The 19,948-nt window shown below is 43.7% G+C and overlaps 1 protein-coding gene, 1 non-coding gene and 2 pseudogenes across 2 annotated transcripts; all 4 read right to left on the bottom strand.

Annotated features, from left to right (window-relative positions):
- Window positions 1-761: 761 nt before the first annotated feature.
- On the bottom strand, window positions 762-3,095 carry LOC103628895 (lysosomal Pro-X carboxypeptidase-like; annotated as a pseudogene).
- A 678-nt stretch (window positions 3,096-3,773) lies between these two features.
- LOC109939402 (ornithine carbamoyltransferase, chloroplastic-like) lies at window positions 3,774-12,661 on the bottom strand (annotated as a pseudogene).
- On the bottom strand, window positions 11,512-12,630 carry LOC109939327 (uncharacterized). The gene is made up of 2 exons (XM_020538720.3): window positions 11,881-12,630; window positions 11,512-11,766 (listed from the first exon to the last, which is right to left on the bottom strand). The coding sequence occupies exons 1-2, from the start codon at window positions 12,384-12,386 to the stop codon at window positions 11,619-11,621; spliced, it is 654 nt and encodes a 217-aa protein (XP_020394309.1). The 5' UTR covers window positions 12,387-12,630; the 3' UTR covers window positions 11,512-11,618.
- A 1,179-nt stretch (window positions 12,662-13,840) lies between the features above and the next one.
- LOC118472123 (uncharacterized) lies at window positions 13,841-19,332 on the bottom strand. Its single transcript, XR_004849759.1, has 7 exons — window positions 17,406-19,332; window positions 17,215-17,300; window positions 17,044-17,098; window positions 16,140-16,672; window positions 15,980-16,052; window positions 14,446-15,144; window positions 13,841-14,368 (listed from the first exon to the last, which is right to left on the bottom strand). It is a non-coding gene; the product is annotated as an uncharacterized protein (transcript).
- Between the last annotated feature and the right edge of the window lie 616 nt (window positions 19,333-19,948).

The raw sequence follows: 19,948 nt of genomic DNA, 5'->3' as shown, positions 1-19,948 counted from the left end.
ACAACCCCTAGGATCTCCTCCCCGACGGGGTCCCTCCCGGGAGCGAGATTCAGGCGCCGCCGGCGATCTTCTGCCGCCCCTGCACACGCGCGGACCGTCCGGCCTCAGGGCGCGGACCGTCCGGACGTCAGGCAGGAAAATCTAGCCCCTGCGCCAGGTCGCGGACCGTCCGGCCCCAGGCCGCGGACCGTCCGCGCCTGACCAGAGAGCACCGCCGCCGGTTTTTCTTGAGTATTTGGCGCTCCGAAAAGGCGTCAACAGATGCCTTTGGATAGACCTGCACTTTTTTCAATTCGTCAAGTTACAAATACTTGCAGGAATCGACCCTTGTAAATTCTTTGAAGAAAAGTTCCTACACAAATACCAGCCTATCACAGTTCTATTCAATTCAACACCAACTCACAAATGCAATGCTCTATCCAAAAGGTAAAAAAGAAACATAAACCGTAGATATATATGCTTCGCCGACGTTGCTTTTAGATTTTGGACTACTAACAAACTTCAAGGAAGACACGTGGGCCATATGAGCATGGTTTGCTCGATGCTGGGATAGTGCCGGGATGGTATGCTGGGATTTACCTTCCAATTCAAGGCTATAAGCCTATAAAGTAAACTCTAGCTATTGCCTAAAAATCTAAGACGGGCATGCACGGCAACATTATGCATGCAGATGCACCTTTATATATATAATATATAACTAGGTGTATGCCCGTGCTTTGCTACGGAATCAATATGATAAAATACGTTGATTTGTAAAAACCCTAATTGTTATTATAAACAAGCTGGGAAGAAAATCAAAAGAGCCTGTTTGCTCAATGATATCATAGTATTGGAACCCCTGAACGTGACAATAGCTTACATGCCCACCAAATTCTGTTGTAACCCATTTAGGCCTTGGCTTGACACCATAGCTTTTGATGCAATCCTCATCATAGGAAGCACAGTCAAATTTATATGGTGGATACATGCTCCTCTGTTCACTGTAAGACATTGGCATTACCATCTCGGTACAAGCCTGTTTTAAGCAAGAATGAACCATAAGGCACACAATATAGTAGCACACCCTATCAAAGGAAACCATTGCATAGAAACATATTAAAAACTGTTGTTTCAGGACCTGTCAGTCCCATCCACCCATTCCATGGGGATCATCATTTAGATCAAAGCAGTCAACAGTGTCAGTATAATTGTAATATACATTTACTCCTGCATATATACGTTCTAGAGTACCAGTGCCCTTAGGTTGACTGTCGATATTTCCGCATACCTGAAACAGAGAAAGGACAATCTAGTAAGCAATGGTACGTAGTATTAATAAAACACATGATGCCTACAGAATGTAAAAGGTAGCTCACAAGAACACAGTTCTCATGATTGCAATGTTGACATGTCACGATTATTGGCCTATTGGGACAGGATGTTGTGAACAATGCAATGGAATAGTAACATATTCAGGAATGTTACTGAAAGTTACTTATTTATTATTGTTTTCAGCAGAAACATGAAGGACAGGTCTGACACAGTGGTGAGAAACCTTTTCACTAAGCCAAAGGTTTTGTGTTCAATGCAGCCTCTCTGCAAAAATGCAGGGATAAGAATTGCCTCGCTTAATCGGTTATTCTTTCCCCATACCCCAGTGATGTGGGAGCTGCCAGCACTGGGTCCGTCCTTTTTCTTTGAGCAGAAGAATACACAGAAATGTGCAGTACGATGTATGGAAATTGATGTTTAAGGACTAACTTCTTTAATAGGATTGGCTGGCAAAGGCCTGAGAAATTCTGATGGAAGTGGGTAATCCACCATGGCCAGATAACTGTACGCTGAGCTCAACCAATCTGAAAGGTCTCCACTTGTTTTCAGGGTCCTGCCAAAAAATGCAAACTACTATTAAGAAGAGCTCAGTGTAAAAGACAAAGAATGAATAGTTTATGGAGATGACTCACTGGCAAAGGTGGAACGTTTTACTTAGTTTCAGAAGACCATCTTGCTTGTTTGCTTGGTCATCTAATTCTTTCCAGGAGTCTTTTATTGTAAGAAAATAGCTTAAACTTTTCCTCTAAACACAACACAGAAAAAATTGTGTCAGATTAGTCGAACGGTTGATAAAGAATGATAGAAACAACAAAAAAGGCACAAGGCAGTAAAATACACACCCTAAAATCATCAGATACGAGATCATAGAATATAGTAGAAGGAACAATGTCCTCAAACTGCAGGATCGGAGCTGATGATGCAAGACCCCAATAGCAATATGAGGATATTTGAGTCTCATCCAAGCAGCTAGCACTACACAATCATTGACATTAGTAGCAGCATATGATTCAAATTTCAATCACAATGAGTGTTAAGCCACTATCATATCAGAACCAAGAAAATAAAATTGGAATGCAGGTTGGCATTGAAATAATGGAGTCGAAGACGGCTCTTACTTCCACCATATGAGCCCCCAAAGAGCACAACGGGGCTACCCTCTTCCGATAGGTTCCTCTTGAGGTCAGTGAGCAGCACAGCGAAGTCAGCAAGCGCCTGCTCGGCCGTGAGATACGCCGGGGACTTGGAGTCACTGTACGCCTTGGCTTTGCTACCGAAAGGCATGGACTCTCCGTAGTAGCGATGTTGCAGCACACAAGCGAGCGACCATCGATCGCACCATAAACAATATAGCGTTTCAAACGGAAAGTTTTTAAAACGAAGAAGAGATACGAGTACGAGACGAGTGAGGCCGCGGAAGAACGATTGCCTCGGGCGGCGAAGCGTGGGGCGGCATCCCAGATGAGGCCGGAGTTGGCGGCGAACCAGGCGATGTCGCCCTCGTTGCCGCAGTAGAAGAAGATGCGGCCACCGGGTCCAGCCCATCCACCGCCGCGGCCTACCAGGTACCGCTGCTGGAAGAACACTACCGCCTCGTCCTCGTCCCCGACCCCTGGAAAGCTGAAGTGGTCCAACCACGGGCGGCGTGCAGAGGGGGAGGAGGGTGGGGGATCTGCGGCTCGATGCGACGCGTGCGTGTTGATGGCGGGGAGCAGAGGGGGAGGAGGGTGGGGGATCCGCGGCGCGACAACCTTCCTTGACGGCGGCGTGCGCGTTGATGGCATATCGACAGAACCGTGCACCAAAAGATTGTGTACGCCTACAGTAGCATCTTAAGTAGTAGAGACTAAAATACTATGTCTCCAACCAGGTGTTGAGTTAAACTGATGTAAAATATATCATAGTTATGTTATAGCATACATTAAACTATAGTTTTGAGAAACAAAGTTCCCAAGCAGTCCTTAACCGTGTTGCACAGTGAACCGCTAGAGGCAGGGTAGCGACAGCCGACCCATCTACGTGGTTGTCAGTATTTATTAGTTAGAAAAATTGATAATGGATAAAAAGTATGGATAGAAAACGATATTTTATGGTTATAGTAAGAGAAATATTTAGAGAGAACCGTTGTGAGAAATGAAAAAAAATTAGGATAAAATGTTAACGATGTGACATAAAAGTGGGATATAGAAAGAGAAATTTAGGAGAAACTGCCGAAGACACTCTTACACTTTGTTCGGGATGTTTTCAAGTGTGAGAGCCTTTCAGATTTGGCATATAAGCAACCAAACATCTCAGATTTTATGAAATATGCATCCGCTCCACCAGGATATACGATGCATCCTCTATCTACAAACCAAACACACCGAACTCCAACCACACCCTTCCAAAACTCCAACCTGATGCGGCAAAAAGAGAAGGCAGGTGCAGTGGTGCAGGCAAGAAAGGATGGAGCCAGGCAAAACTGATCCAGGGTCTCGGCCAAACGTGCCTTTCAAAGTTAAAACTGTCACGATTCTCGAATGAAACTAACACATAAGTTTATTTTTATTCAGGTTACCAAACCTTTACAGCACAACAAACTCCCACCCTGAAGAACCGTTATCACCTTACTAAACAGTTCGTCTGAACTAAGCTCTCATATATGCCCTAAAGCCAAAACAGCCTCAATGCTTCAGCAAGACAACAATGCCCAATAATCTAAGAGGAGCGTGTCACTGGTGTAGTGGTGTGCAATAGGAGAGTTAAGCACCGAGCACGTGAAGCATGATGGCGTTCTGAGCGTGCATTCTGTTCTCAACCTGGGGGAACACGATTGAATTGGGAGCCTCAATGGCGCCGCCGCCATCAGTCACCTCCACTCCTCTCTCTCAGCAAGCAAACAGTGCATAAGGTAGGCCTATGGGCCAGCAATCTCCATCAGGGTTTCATCCACCTGCAATATAGGATAAAAATAGAAGTGTTAGCTGAAGGCTAACAATGTAAGCTGTAATTATGACTGAAAAACACAGAAATAAGACATTGAGCAACGATTGCTTGTACAGTTTCACTCCCACTTGAACACCACAATTATAATTTGAGATAAAGACAGTATCTTGAATCATATGAAGGTCAGAACATATACGATAATTTCTCTAGTTGTAACTCAATCGCCTCACGAGCTTATGCTATGTATATGTACTTGGAGTACACGCAGAATCTAGAAAGTGTGAAAAACAAACATACCGTGAATCCCTGGAACTTCTGTTTTCTATAATCAACTTCTTCCTTTTGTCCCATACTGGCCCAAACATCTGTGTACACAATGTCTGCTCCCTTAACTGCTTCCCTGGGACGGTTTGTTATTTCAATCTTACTGATTCCAGCACCCCTGGCCATCTCCACTGTGTGTGCATCAGGCTCAAATCCCTTGGGACAAGCACATACAAAGTGAAAAGGAAGCACATCAGCCAATAACAGCCATGAGTGCACAATGTTGTTCCCATCTCCAACATAGAAAACCTACAACGCAATCGAAGAAGACAATTGGTTACAACCCAGAAACTCAAAATTAGACACAGGTCAAACGCAGATAATTCAGTGTTATGATTCTACCTTAGTGTTTTCAATACGACCAATCTGCTCAAGCATAGTAAGTGCATCAGCCATTATCTGGCATGGATGGTTATAGTCAGTGAGACCATTTATGACAGGTACAGATGCATATTTTGCCAAGTCCAAAATATCCTACCAAAACCATATGAGAAGTTAGGAGACAATGTTTGGATGGAAACAAAAGGAATCAAAACCAACTGGAACTACCTAACATCAATATGAGAAGGACAAATGACAGCGATAAATTATGAACTATGAACATAAAGTAACAATATCCAAGACAACTAAACAAACATGATCTCGAGGCAAGATATCAACTCAAAACACCAATTATTTGTTTACATCCAGATAAAACGAGTTTGATCTTCATATCAGATAGAACACAAACAAACCAAGAAAACACTAAAGAAAACTGCCAAGATGATGATATCAGTTCAAAAACACCACACATCCATATACATATCAGGACCCAAGTTGGTTTATTAGAATTAAACACACTTACTGTTTCAGTTAAATAAATACCAAATTGAAGTTGTTGTTTCATAATAATATATTCCCACTAACAAATTTTTACTTTAACTAACAACTATAGTGCTTGTAGTTTTGAGAATGATATCCGATTGTTGTGCTTAAGCAGCACGGAGAAGACAGATCAATTATGTAAAAAGAAAAATGATCCAGGTTATGTGACGTTGTTGGTTATGTTGGTAAAAAGACCATATAAAAGAAATCTTAATTATGCAACTCATGACCATACTTGGTGAGCAAAGACCCTAGCCATAATGATGTCATTATAGCCAGAAAAGTACTCTAGCAACATCACGACACACAATCATATTATAAAGAATTCAATTTCAATATAGGCTATGAAACTTTTAAGAATTGTGTACACCATGTGCCATTGATTCATTAGGTAAGCACATGTTTAAAAAGAGACGACATACCATGTCTATTTATATATGGGCAGTATGCTTTGCAAAAACATCTGCACAGGTGCTTTGGCCTTCTATCAGCTATTTCACCACGGACGCCACCTCGTTGATGTCCACACGGATCTGCTCCTTGTCATCCCTCTCTCGGATCGTCACGTTTGTTGAATCCATTGCCACAACAAATGGAACACCAATCTCATCGGTCCTCCCATATCTCCTCCCAATAGAAATTGCTGCAAGAGAACAAACACAAGATTAAGCTTGCATATGTAGTCCATCCAGCCTAGGTTGTACAGGCTGGACTATTTAAGATCGTAACGCACATACCAGTAGTGTCAATAATATGAGAGATACCAACAGTTGTTAATGCCTTGGTGATCTCTTTGGCGGCAGCATCAAACTCTTGATTCTTGAAGAGGGGAACACGGTGCACTTGATAGGAGCCACATCAACAAATTTTGGATGTGATTTGTCCTCTAGGTCCACGAAATGCCCAATCTCTATCAATGTGAATTCACTCACTCGGAGAAGACCTTGACGTGGCAAGATCTGATTAACAAGTTCCAGACATAGTGAGTACATTAAAAAAAGGGAATATCAAAGCAACTATTGTGTAGCCAATAACTGCTTTTTAGAAGCAGACTATTGCTATTTGCTTACTCTACAGCAAGTAACAAATGTACTATCAAATATCACACTAAAAACAAAGTTAATATAGAACTTTTATTAATTTCACTCACAGGACATGAGCCACTGAACCATCACATAAATTTTGAACAGCGGTTGAAGCATGCCACAATTGCAGAAGCAACAAGTGAAATGATATATAATACTATGACTATTAGTAAAAACAATAAGTTCACATGTTGAGCTACGCATTTGTTTCACAATCACTACATCATATTTAGCTCATAATTTACTTCCTCTTATTCTTGCTGCCAACGAGCAAGACGACGTAGTAGAGTGCCCTGAAGCTTCATGGGGTTGGTCAGACGTAATAATTTATAAAAAAATGTCAATCCACACCCACGCAAAAAAATCCAACAGTTGAAAAGCTTTTGTTCATACTCCAGTTTTCAGTGTAGTTTTGAAACACCAGCATGTACATCTAATCAACAAATCATCACATATGTGGTGAGATCTGCAATTCCATTTATACATAATTCATACGCATAAGTGGTGAGATCAACAATGTATGGAAGGTGAAGGGCAATCCTCCTTAGCCTAGAACAATGTGGGCTTTAAACATGACTGATATATTTGCTTCATTTTTATAGGTTTGATGATAAATAGACTGATGAGCTTGAAAAGGAAGGTTTAGAAAATACAATTGAGAGCAACTTGAGAAGCTAATCCATAATCTACAACTTTCTCTCCAACTTACCAAAATTGCCGGGGAAATGGTGTCACAGTTGACACATTGAATAATCCAGTTCTCATGTGTCTCCCTTGTTGTGTACTTGTCAAGGATGTGGTAGCTTCAACTGAATTTCTCACCATAACCTCTTGCATGCTATCACGTGCAGCTTGAAACTCCTGTCTTAGCAATGTTGTGGTGCACTGAGCTTTATGCCATTGCAGTCTATTGTGTAGTGAGTAAAATCACCTCTTGTGTCATCTACAATAGATTCTAGGAAGGACGAGGACCCATAAAGCTTGATTTGATTTTCTCTAAGCTTTTGCACATGTAGACTTGATATGCACTGGACCGCATCATGTTGTCCACCATTTGTTTTAAGTTCTCGTATCAGTAGTGTTCCTGTGGAGTGGGCAGCATCACTCCGTCCACCATCTCCTCTAAGTATTTGCACCGCAATATCTCTGTGCATTGAGAAGCATAACATCCACCATCTGATCCAAGATTTTGCATCTCTAATGTTACCATGCACTGGGCAACTTCAGCTTGTCCATCATCTATAATGAACCCTTGTTTAAGAAATGATGTGCCTTGAATAGAATCTCCTTGTTCGTAAGAAATATGCTCTCTTTCAAGAATGTCATTGTCACTTGTCAAGTAAGAAAATGCCTTCGCATAAACACCATTTCTATCAATATTGTGTTCTTCTGTGACAACCACCTCATCATCATCATTGACAGATCAACAATATCTACTATCATTGCTTAGTCTGAAACAGCAAAAAAGTGTGAGTGGTAGATCACAACAAAGGGAAATGCAGAACAATCACAAGGTCGATTCAATACAAGATTTTAAAAAAGAGGTGTTTAGGAAAAACAATTAGAAGACTACATCTAAGAATATTTTAATTCCCATATATATCGTTACTAAGAGTGGGATTTATTCTTCCAACTAAGCTACCTATCAGTATCATGATATTAACCATCAACCCAGTTCTTAGGCATGCATGTGGTACTTCTGACGCATACATTATTATATTCATCACCCGCGATCTAGTCTCTTATCCACGTATTATCAGTTGCCATTTGCATGTGGTTCCTCTTATTCGCGTAAATAAGAAATCTATGTATTGAAATTGTGGAAGAGAACTACCAAATAGAAACCTGTCAAGGCTTCCGTTCTTCATATGTGCATAGTCGAGCATCATCTCGTCCCGGTGCATGCAGAACCCCAATAGTCTGACAAGCTTCTCGTGTTGAAGATTGACCGATACTTGCATCTCATTGTGCAGCTGGTCCAGTCTTTGTATACTACACCGGGACAAGTTCTTCACCGGTATTTTATTTCTATCTGTGACCTTTCCCTATAAAATTCATCCACCTTGATGCGAAGGAAGAAGAGCGCAGACGATGCTACGCTTCGCTCCCTTGCATACTGAGTTGTGTTGCTTACCTGTACAACTTGTACACGGTACTAAACCCGCCTTCCCCAAGCTTGTTCTTATCATTGAAGTTGCTTCTTGCAGGATAAGTAGATCGAGTACTGCGCATTTTCCCCTTTCAATCTTCTTGGGCGTTGTAGCTGTACATAAGAGATAAACAACATGAACAGACTAAAATTCCTTTTGGCAAAAGCGAAGCCTTGCATTATGAAAAAGTGGTATGTGTCTCATATCTTTGACCTTTGCGGCCTTGTCAAACAGGCCACGCTTGCCCATCTGGATATCATCTGGACCCAAATAAATAGCATGCCCACCAAGTAAAAAGAATCCTGTCTCAAATGAAACACGGGTCCTCATTGATGGCTTGGCAAAAATCATGACCATTGTTTTCCCTTTGAACGGTTGGAAGCTCTTGTCTCCAGACTTTATCAATGCCTTAACCTCAATGGCTCGATTAAGAACCTTCATTATTGTATCCTTGTCAAAATCAATGATTTGAAGGAAATCCTTAGGAGCCTGTTTGGCTGCAAGAAATTGCTAGAGTTAGAAAGAAAGTGTGTTGTGCATGATACGATACTTCCTGTATAATGAAAGCTCACATCGATACCTAAAACATTTGAGTGCATGTATTGGTATGAGGGGGCAGAGAGGATCACATTCAGAAATCAGAACTAAATCGATGACCTGCTCAATCACTAAATCTAATTATTTCATTCCATTTGATCAGTAAATTAAATCAACCATCACTGAGAAAGCAATCTAGAGATCGACAGCGACTATCTGTAAAGTCAGGCATTGAACATATTCAGTTTCTGTGAGGTGTACTCTAGATTGTAGAGTTCTGCATTTGTGTTTCTGGACATACCTCAGAAACAGTGACATAAGGCCAGTGTATCCTAATATTATCTGGAATACTGAACCAACAAGTATTATCTCAGAAATTTGCTTAGTTATGCAGATTTGCTCAGATATTTTGAAGTTGTAATACAATTCCTACGCCTATAATAATACTTCTGCTCTGTATGTTTACTGAACGCTATACTTTTTTGCTATGAGAAGATGTTTTTGTGTTAATATATCATGCTCTTAATCTTTTTCACTACAATTGTCAGGTTGCCCAAGTAGTATTGGAAATCTATGAGCCTCAAAGGTGCAAAGTGACAATAGGGCCACCATCTAGGCTGTCAGTTGGTGGAAGAGGTCCTTAAAACCGAGGGTCATGCCTCTCCATCAGCATTTATATTTTCTATGATACCTTATTGGGACATCATAGTTAGTGAATATGGAGGAATTCAATTAATTATGTAATAACATTTTCTGAACTTAAGTTTGTCATTTCCTCTTGTTTTTTAGTTCTTAACTGAATCCTGTCTTGTAGGTATGATGCCAAGGATCCTTATTTTTTTTGTCAAGTGTATGTGTGCGTAACATGGCCAAGCTGTCCAGGGAGGCAACTACATTCCGCAGTGTTATGGAGTCCCTATTTTGCAATTTCGATAATACTAATTCATGCTCATCCAAGAATGGTCTTGCACTTTGATACCTAAGCTACTAATGCAACAATTATAAAGGTGTTAGAGTTTAATACACACCTGACCAAGACAGACACATCAACCAAACACAGCCAGCCACATCATAGAAGGAAGAAAAAAAGAACACTCCACAGCTAAGAAAAACGAACGAGAAAACTCACTGAGGAACATTGCTCCCGCTGACCCTCCCAAGGATGCCTCGGTCGAGAAGACCCCTGCGACGCCCTTTACGCTAGAGCCAGACGTTGCTGCAGCGACGAGGGGTCCAACGATAGGAGGCCAGGGGGGCGGATGGGCACTGACCAGGGGGCCCCAAGGGATATGACGACCTTCACGTTGGAGCCAGACGTTGCCGCGGCAACGAGGGGTCTGACGATAGGATGCCTAGGGCACGGATCTGACCGTGGGAGGGAGCAAACAAATATGGCAGATGTTTCAAACATTCCCAACCATGCCAACAACCCTTGATTCTTAGGAAACTCTACAGAACAGCTCAACAACCGGGAGGGGATGCAGAGCCTACCTGGAAATTGCCGCAGCAGAGGTTGGGTCAATGGTGAAAATTTTTACCTGATACAACTTAAGCCAGGACCCTTTAGTTTCCTCTCACGCGGCTCTTCCAGATCCACGTGGTTGTTCACCTCGTCGTTGCCGCTAGAGGCTGCCTTCACCATGCCGTTGGACGAAGGGACGCTGAATCCAACGGAGACGATGGAGTCAATGGCTGCCTTCCACGCGGCGTCACCATCATCCTCGCTGCTGCCTTCACCTGTCGCGCACTCCGCCGCAGCGGCCTGAATGAGGATGACCAGCATGATGCATTAGGGGTCAGAGTTAGTGATGGGGAATCCATGTCCCTGCGACGACGCTTCTTGGGGTGGCGCCTCCCCGCGGCGGGGTGTCCTGCTGCTGCTGCACACGCGGCATCGTGGGTCCTACGGGTATCTGACAAATATGCCGAAAAAAGGAACTGGCAAATATGAACCAACATATACATTGGGATTTTGTTGTGTAGCCAAGTATGTTGAAAACAAGCTATCTACTTGTAAAAAATCCAAAAACATTTGTCTGGTTTTACATTTACACCAAACCTTAAAATGATTAAATTCTAAAATAAAACCTACATACCAATTTGCCAAGTATCGTGGTCCATGAAGATACAGAAAGTGCTTTTTTGGTAACAAATAAACATTGCTCGTTGCTTAGGTGATAAAACAAAGACTCCACAGATGGCACATATGTTGTTTGTTCTATGACTCATGGTGAAATAAAGAACTGCATGTCAGTGTTTCACCTTCCATGCAGTCCACCAATTTCCCATTATAATCTTCCACCTAACAAAGCACAAATATGAACATCTCATCTTTCTAATATTAGTATGTTAGTCAAAAGTTATCGGGCATATATGTCTGCTTACATATTTCAACCCAAGACTGTCATTGCCCTGCAATATCTCAGTGGTTGTGACCCGCTGCAGGACCTCTGGTGTACTGACAAAACGAAAAAAACATGTGAAAGACAGGGATTCGAATCACCACACATATTGTCAAACCAGAAGCTATCTTCTCCTTCCATCCATTCGCCACCACAACTAAATCACACCTAGAAAAAGATGGGGAGAAGAGAGAAACAATACATTTGAGTGGCATATGGTGAGAGAAACAAATGATGAACGGAAATGTTCATGCAGAGAAACATGTCGAAGATCTGCAGAACCTATTCTGCTTGGGTAAGTCCACCGACATGGACTTGTCGTCAGGGTGGGGGACGATCAGCAACATGTTCCGGCTTCTCCTATCGCTGCTGTGAGGGGCATGAACTGCACGCTCGGGGCCACACAGGACAACACGACAAAGGAGCACGACTGCCGCTACGAGGACCATCCAGATCCATGCCATGGAGTGAGACAGACCGCTGACGCTGGAGGGAGGAAGCGAGGACGACTGTGATGGAGGGGGTGGTGCGTCTTGGGCACAGAGGGGGCGCAACAGGTCGGGGAGGGGGTGGGGGAAGGTGTCTCGGGCGCGGGACGCAGCGAAGCAGGCGCTATGCAAGCGATGACGACGGGGAACGACGTCCACACGGAAGGGCTGAGCAAGTTGGGGAGGGGAGGGCGTCTCGGTCGCGAGACGCAGTGAAGAATGACGAACGCGGAGCAAGCGCTCGGCGGGGGAGGACGACGAAAGGACGGCGGGCGAGGACGAAGGAGCACCTGCGGGCATCGGGCGAAGATGGATCACGCGGGCGGGGGCACGCGAATCACGGGATCAGAGGCACGGCGAAGCAGGTGACGCCTACTCTGCTCACCTTCCAATCCACAAGGGAATGAATCAAGAACGTAAAGGTTTAGGGGGAACACAAAAGCGAATGAATCAAGAACGCGAGAGAGCACAAAGCGAATGAAGTAACCTCAGGAATCCATATCCTGGATTGTCGTTGGCGCCTTCGCCCGCTGTCGACCACCAGCAGTTCCCTCCCCTCCTCCTCTACCTCCCTCCCCTGCTGGATCTAGCCTTGGGCTCCACCCACGAATCCAAACCCTAGCCCCGCAGTTGTCTCGGTGGAACCAGGCCATTGCGGGGGAGGGAGCGGTGGATCCAGTTTGCGGGCATTTGGGAGAGGTGGGAAGGTAGCGGACGAAGACGAACCCTGCGGGGAGCAGAGAGGAGAGAGGTAGGGGAGAAGGGGGTCGTAGTTGGTGATGCCGGGGGCGGTGGTGAGCGGATTTGGCGGCGAGGTTTCGGGCCTGCGCAGGCGAGTGGAGGTGGGCGGAGGTGGGACGCGGCTGGACTGCGTCTTGGGAGCAGGCGAGGTTTCCGGCGCGCGCAGGCGTGCGGAGGTGGGCGGTGGATGAGCGGATTTGGTGGCGACGGTTCCGGCGTGCGCAGGTGGGTGGAGGTGGGCGCGGGGTTTTAGGGGGCGGGGGCGGTCTACAGATGGATCTTAATTATTAGTAGAGACTAGGTGTGTGCCCGTGCGATGCAACGGGAACGTATAATATCACGATAATTTATGTACAAATGTCTGTTATATTGTTATGAAAAACGTTTTGTAATACATTTGTGATCATCGACATACAGAAATTTTATTATTTTAATTTATTTATTTCACCACTACATTGTAACCATCGGTACCATACACACTTGTATACATGATAGTTAGGTGCTCGTTGCTACAATTTCGAATAAGATAGTCATTCAAACACGTTCTAATAATACTACGTGTCCCAATAATACTAACTATAAAGATAGGTTGACATATTACAATTACTAATACTTAAGAAGGCACATGCCGTTTCTGAATAGTCATTATCTTGGTAAACTCAAGACTCATAATCGAAGTTGTTGTATATCTGCTAATAAGATCAAGGTGTCTGCCAATTCAAATCTAAACAACCAATAATTTACAATCAATAATTCCAGTATATAACATGCTTTGAGACGCTACCCTCAAGACAATCAATAATTCCAGTATATAACATGCTTACAGACGCTACCCTCAAGACACGATGAAGCCATAATCTGATTCTACCAAAATAGATAGGTGGATATGTACCAGCTACAGCTCAGTTCCTCACCATAATCATCACATACCGTCTCATTTCAAGTAACTACATTTCCATCTATGATCTCAATGAAGCCAAACCTGAGAATAAATAAATGCGGAAGAAATGGACGAACGGTAATCTGGCATCTCTGTAAATTCTTTTCGACAATCATCAAACCTCTCTAGCAAAGTGGTGATATGTCCATTTATCTAGGTAATAATAATACAGTGGTAAATACGACACAATATCATTCTGATGGGTCACACATATTGTTCTTGGGACTTGTTCACCAAAGTATGCAACAAAAGCAGGATAGCCTATCCGAGGCTCTCCAAAAGTCATGAGCTGAGAGGTAAGCAACATGACAGATATAGAGATGTCCTCGCCCATGGCAGGGTAGCATATCTCCAGCATGTCAAGCTCCCTGAACCGCTCCAGAACCCACATCTTTCACTCATCGGCTGCCACGACACCAGCGGAGAAGGTGCTGTGCACCGTGCCTGTGTACTTGACACTCATGGCCTCTCCCGCGAAGAACATGTTGTCCACGGGGATGCACAACTTCTCGTACAGGTCACGGGGTTTGTTCGCCCCCATCGAACGTGTAGGAGCCAAGTGTGTTCTCGTCCGAGCCCCAGTGCGACAGCAATAATTCATCTGCAACACCAAATTTTTGTCAGCGTAGGCTATAACATACAACACGTTCTACAGCAAGATCCTCTTTTGTTTCTAACCAGGTGTTTAAGAAGAGCCAGAATGCGGCTCCATATGCGAGGCCATAGTTGAGCAGCAACAACATGGCAGTGAAGATGACATCTGCGAGCTCGCTGGCCTACGTGGCCAGCACAGGGATGGAGCCCATGCGTGCTTCCACATTCAGCAACCTGTTCAGCAGGAAGGACAACACGACTGATAGTGACCTCAGGGGCCATGTCATGAATGAATTTGGTGCATTTGTCGTTGCAGCATAGAGTGATGGCAAGGCTTGGACTTACTAAACCATTTGTGATCTCTGAGGCAGTGAGACAGCCAGACAGTGGATAAAAATGGCCCAGCACACTGGCGAAGGACGAAGCAAGGTCATCGACGAGTTGTGCACCTCCTGTCCCAGCCTTGGGCAAGAGGATCCCCTTCTGGATGTGGCCCACCGTGAACAGAGCGAGATCCCATGCAGTCAGGTGAACAATCTCTGGCTCTGATGGCACCATGTCCAATGAGCTTCCTGACTCTGGCTGGACCAAATGCATGATTTGGACACTGCCAGTGGAGCCTTCCATTTCTGTCATTATGGTTGCCAGTTGCCAGTCCACACTGCTGAGTAGCCAGCTTATAATCTGAGACGCACACTTAAGTGTGCCCAACACAATGCTTCCTTGTTACCGTATCTGATCCTCTGGTAGTGGTATGCAAAGCGTGGCCTGTTATTTAGTTTTCTGAAAATGGAAGCAAAGCAATCACCATTGTTAGTTGGGTTCTCTTCCAGCGAGAAAATCCTAGAGACATAATGCATTGATTTTTCCTACTACACATTTTGACAGATAAATCCCAACATATTTGACGTCACAGATTTCCCATGAAAAAAATATGTGGGTTTTTTCTAAGTTATCCCATCCCCATCGTTTCCATGAAGGTCTAACAGAGCAGTATCACTATTTTACTAATATAGGTTATGAGCTACTGCAGTTTTGCATAATATAATGGAAATAAAGATTTTAATACCAAAAAACAGTACAGACACAGTAATCAATCGATACACGAAAAGGACAAAGAAAAACAAATACTCCCTCCGGTTTCAAAATACAAGTCATTTAGGACATCAACACGGTCTCTAAAATATAGCTTTGACCAATGTTTTTTTTGTTAAAATACAAATAAACTCTTAATATATTTATACTTTTGTAAAAGTACTTGTTAAGGTAAATCTATATATACGACTATTAGATTTCAAAACTAAATAACAAAATGGTTATCAGTAGTCAAAGTTTTATATGTTTGACTCAAACCTTGTCTAAAGTGACTTCTTTTTCAGGACCGGAGGGAGTACATCGATTGTGGGATAGGCTAAAGCTAGAGAGCAGAAAGAGCAGCTAACAACAGCCCCATGTGTGACCATGTCCAAAAAACTACTGAGATAGTAAACATGCATTACACTTGACAGCCTAGAGCCTACTCAAACAACGTCAAATCAAATGAATAACAAATGTTTGAAGTTTTCTTATACTCTAGTAAAAAGATTCTCAGCTTCCATAAATGATTGAACAGATTTACCAGAGCTGTCTTCATTCATGCAATTCAGAGGTTGGCCAGCTGCTCCTGTGGCAACATAGGTGCTAGACTGGTTCTGAAATTACAATGACATGATGAATCACATGAGTACAGAAATAGTAAAAGAACAGTGTTGATAATAGTATGCATTTTTTTGTATTACCATGCCAAATTGTTTGTGATCGTGCTTGAAGGCAATACTGGAAGCAGTGTTCTTAAGGCAGTAAGGTGAGGCAAGGCGTTGGACCGCCACGTGGACGCCTAGGCGACCATAATTCTTCAAGCATCTGGCCGCCTAAGCGACGCCTTAAAAACACTGACCAGAAGTGCCATCTTTAGTTTGTATGTAGCGATGCAAGGTCCTCAGTTAATCCTTTTGAAAAAACTCCTCTGTTCTCACACATTCCATTCTTGCATTGATGGGATTGATACATGTGATGAGTATGCAAATATTTACACCATGTGAAAAATTGGAAACATACCTTCGCCTCATTCGATACAGCTGGCTTTTTTAGGGGAACTCCACTCTTCGTGCATTGATAATTGTATCTTCCCAAAGTATTCTCTCCTGAGTCTGATCGTGACCAAAATAATTGTATCTTCTCAAAGTATTCTCTCCTGAGTCTGATCATGACCAAAAGGACGCCTTCCATAAAGCATTTGGTAAAAAATTACACCAGCTGACCAAACATCCACCTGCATGAAAACGAATGGAAAAGCTAATGTGCCATTGCTAATAAGGATGAAGTTCACATTTCAAAAATTATTATTGTGGAAAGTTGATTGAGTTCAGGAGGCACATAAATGACCCCAGGCCTATAGGTCAGCAAGAGATGATATATGTGTTTTTATGTAAAAGTTGCATACAGCCAAACCATCACATGATACCTCCTCCCAATTGAAACATTCCAAAACCAGTTTTTAAAGCGAGGAGACCTGTTACCTTTGACACCTGAATATATTATGCTACTGAATATACTATGCTACTGGATGAGTAGAACGAGAACCATAATATACTTTCACCAGTTAGCGCATTAATAGGTAGAACAGTTGCCAGATATAATTACCTTAGATGAAATAAATGGTGTTTTGCTGAGGTCAAAGCATTCTAGAGGAAGATACCTGAAAAAGAACAGAAAAGAATTTGTAGCGAGACATCCCTGCCGTTCTAAAATGGCCATAAAAAGAAAACAATGATGTCCTGCCAATAATAAGAATTAAATGTATGCATAGCTCACTTGTTCAAGGCATTATACGAAACACCAAGAATCAGTTTCATCCCTCTTTTTCCTAGTCCTAGAGTTGGTGAGAGGGGAAACCTTAACTGGAGCAAAAAAATAGCAAGAATCAGTTTGTTGGGAGCGTAGTAAAACTTAAGCAAGAAAGAGATACTACCATATATTTACATAAAACAACAAGAACAACAGACCTTAGTAACCATCAATTACCATAGATGAGCAAGTTTTTGTATCCTGATCTAGCAACCATGGCCGGTTGTCAAGCAATATAAGGAACTGATTCTTGGTATGAGGGCACAAAAATATTGTCAGTTCTGCAAGATATGATTGTATAACCCTGCATTTAAAATGAAAGAAAACCTTGTTTACTTCCCCATTCATAGTAAATAGACATGAATTTACTAAAACTTACAAAGTATATCAGGTTATCAGAGTCTACAAAATGGGTTATCGGAGTTTACAAAAATATTGATACTCTAACATAGCTCTATAGCTGGAGTCTACAAAACCTCTATAGTATAAAACAATCATTTTAATACATACACTAAACAAAAATAGTTAATTCATGTTCTACTATTGCATAACGGATAGCAACACAAGATTACAAGAAACCCACAGAATATTGTATCATATAACATCAAATACATGGATAACTGTATTTTTTCTGAAACGAAGAAGAGCTGCATAGTTTTATATTAAGAATATGAGAAAATGAGAGGGGGGTAAGGAGCCCCTATGAAAGCAGAGCCTGCCCATACACACAAAAAACACTACAATAAACTCACGCACTCACAAAACTTAGTGCAAAAGTGCCATCCATGACAGAACAACCCCACTATCTCCAATCATAAGTCAAGTTTCAATGTCTTATTTATTTGTGCTAGTAGATTGTAAGAATAAAGTACCATTGAATAAATATCATCTAAAAAGAATAGTGCCCGTGCGTTGCAACTCAGAATGCTTGTAAAATTCATGTGTTTCTGAATTTAAACATAATTATGAAAAAGGGCATCATCTTGAAAAAATATTGAGCATAACAAAATATTGTAAGTTCAGTGGATACAGAAAAGGACTGTTTAGACGATGCTTTCATGTTCACAGAAAATAAGTGTATGAGTAGGAGTGTTCATCATTATTTACTGTGAAATAACAAAGAATTTGGTTCTTAATTAAGTAAAACCAGTATGTGATTTTAAGGTCATCTAAGAAACATGAATATTCAAATCTATCATTATGTTCTTATGTAAGTAGGTGTGAAACATCAGAAGGTTATATACCAAAGTTACAATATTAGGTGCATAGCTATGAGCCTATGAAACAGCATAAAAAAGAGGATGACGAGATGCTCAACAATAGCACACAGAAAAAGGATATGAGGATGTCACAGAACAAGAGTCCTCTTCCAGAGGATGAAATGCCTTCTCCGGCTGCAAAGTCTTCCTAAGTGCCATCTGCGTACTCTGAAATAAATAGCCAGAGTAATTCTGTTAGTATAGCCTCCTATTTCAGAGAAGTAAACTGCATAATATTTTGAGACAAGATGACGATCATGCCATATTGCCATCTGTTCAGTTTGTGCTCCATGTAGATGTTCTCCATGTCGTGCTGCACCAGGAAAGCGTCCAGTGTGGCAATATTGTCGTTCCCGCCGGTGGGGGGCGCAGCCAGCCCGGTGAGCCGCGGCCTCCACCAGAAGGAGCCTGGACGCGGGGTGGGTGGGGGGCGTTACTTGACGGTGACGGCTGGAGCAACTCGCATCGGCGAGGGGAACAGACGGGGACGGCCCGCGCCAGTGCTGGACTGCTGGTAAAGCAAGCGATGCGGGTGGCGTTGGGCTGCAGAATGCAGACGCAGACTTGAAGGCCGCCGGGTGGGGGTGGTGCGGCCGGCGTGGGTGGATGGGCTCGCCCCCCAAGTCTCGCCCGCACGCACCCTGCTTGATCTGATGGCTGCCAGGCGTCGGAGACGATGCAGCTCGCCAGCGGAACCGGGGCACCGCCCTCCCTGTCGAAGTCCTGTGGCTCCGCGCTGAGGCAGAACACAGGCCTTTCCTCCCGCAATCCCTCGAAGAGCGGCAGGAAGAGCGCACCGCGGAGGAGGTCCCACACCTCGCCGAGCTTGGCGGCCGCGATGGAAATCCCCGAGTCATTGCCGCCGCTCCGGCCGACCGCGCAAGGGAGAGACGGGACCCAGTCGGGGATTTGGGAGAAGGTCTTGCGAAGAAAGGGGAGGTGGTTGGCGCGACGCGCGCTTCACGGCGGGGGTGTACGGCGGGGAGTGCTTGGCGCGGGCATGCATCGCGACGCCCGGCGTGCGTGTGGGCGGCGGGAGTTTCGCGGCGGAGGTTTCGCGGCGGGGGGATGCGGCGGCCGTAAGGAGCGTCGCGGCGGGGGATGCGGCGGCCTGCGGGCGCGGCGGTTGTTTGCCGGGCGGCCTGGAATCGCGGCTGGGTGGTTGCGGGTGCGAGCGTTGGGTTGTGATCGTGCTTGAAGGCAATACTGGAAGCAGTGTTCTTAAGGCAGTAAGGTGAGGCAAGGCGTTGGACCGCCACGTGGACGCCTAGGCGACCATAATTCTTCAAGCATCTGGCCGCCTAAGCGACGCCTTAAAAACACTGACCAGAAGTGCCATCTTTAGTTTGTATGTAGCGATGCAAGGTCCTCAGTTAATCCTTTTGAAAAAACTCCTCTGTTCTCACACATTCCATTCTTGCATTGATGGGATTGATACATGT

The sequence above is a fragment of the Zea mays genome, chromosome 5 (genome assembly GCF_902167145.1).
Source record: "Zea mays cultivar B73 chromosome 5, Zm-B73-REFERENCE-NAM-5.0, whole genome shotgun sequence".
Lineage (NCBI taxonomy): Eukaryota > Viridiplantae > Streptophyta > Magnoliopsida > Poales > Poaceae > Zea > Zea mays.
The sequence above is the reverse complement of the archived record's forward strand: the minus strand, read 5'-3'. Positions and strand labels throughout refer to the sequence as shown.

What these genes read in the sequence shown, in the direction of transcription:
- LOC109939327 (XM_020538720.3), bottom strand. Translation starts at nt 12,386, where the DNA reads ATGCCCGCAGGTGCTCCTTCGTCCTCGCCCGCCGTCCTTTCGTCGTCC. An exon ending in GACTTACCCAAGCAGAATAG is followed by an intron (nt 11,767 to 11,880) that starts GTTCTGCAGATC and finishes ATCTTTTTCTAG; the next exon opens with GTGTGATTTAGTTGTGGTGG.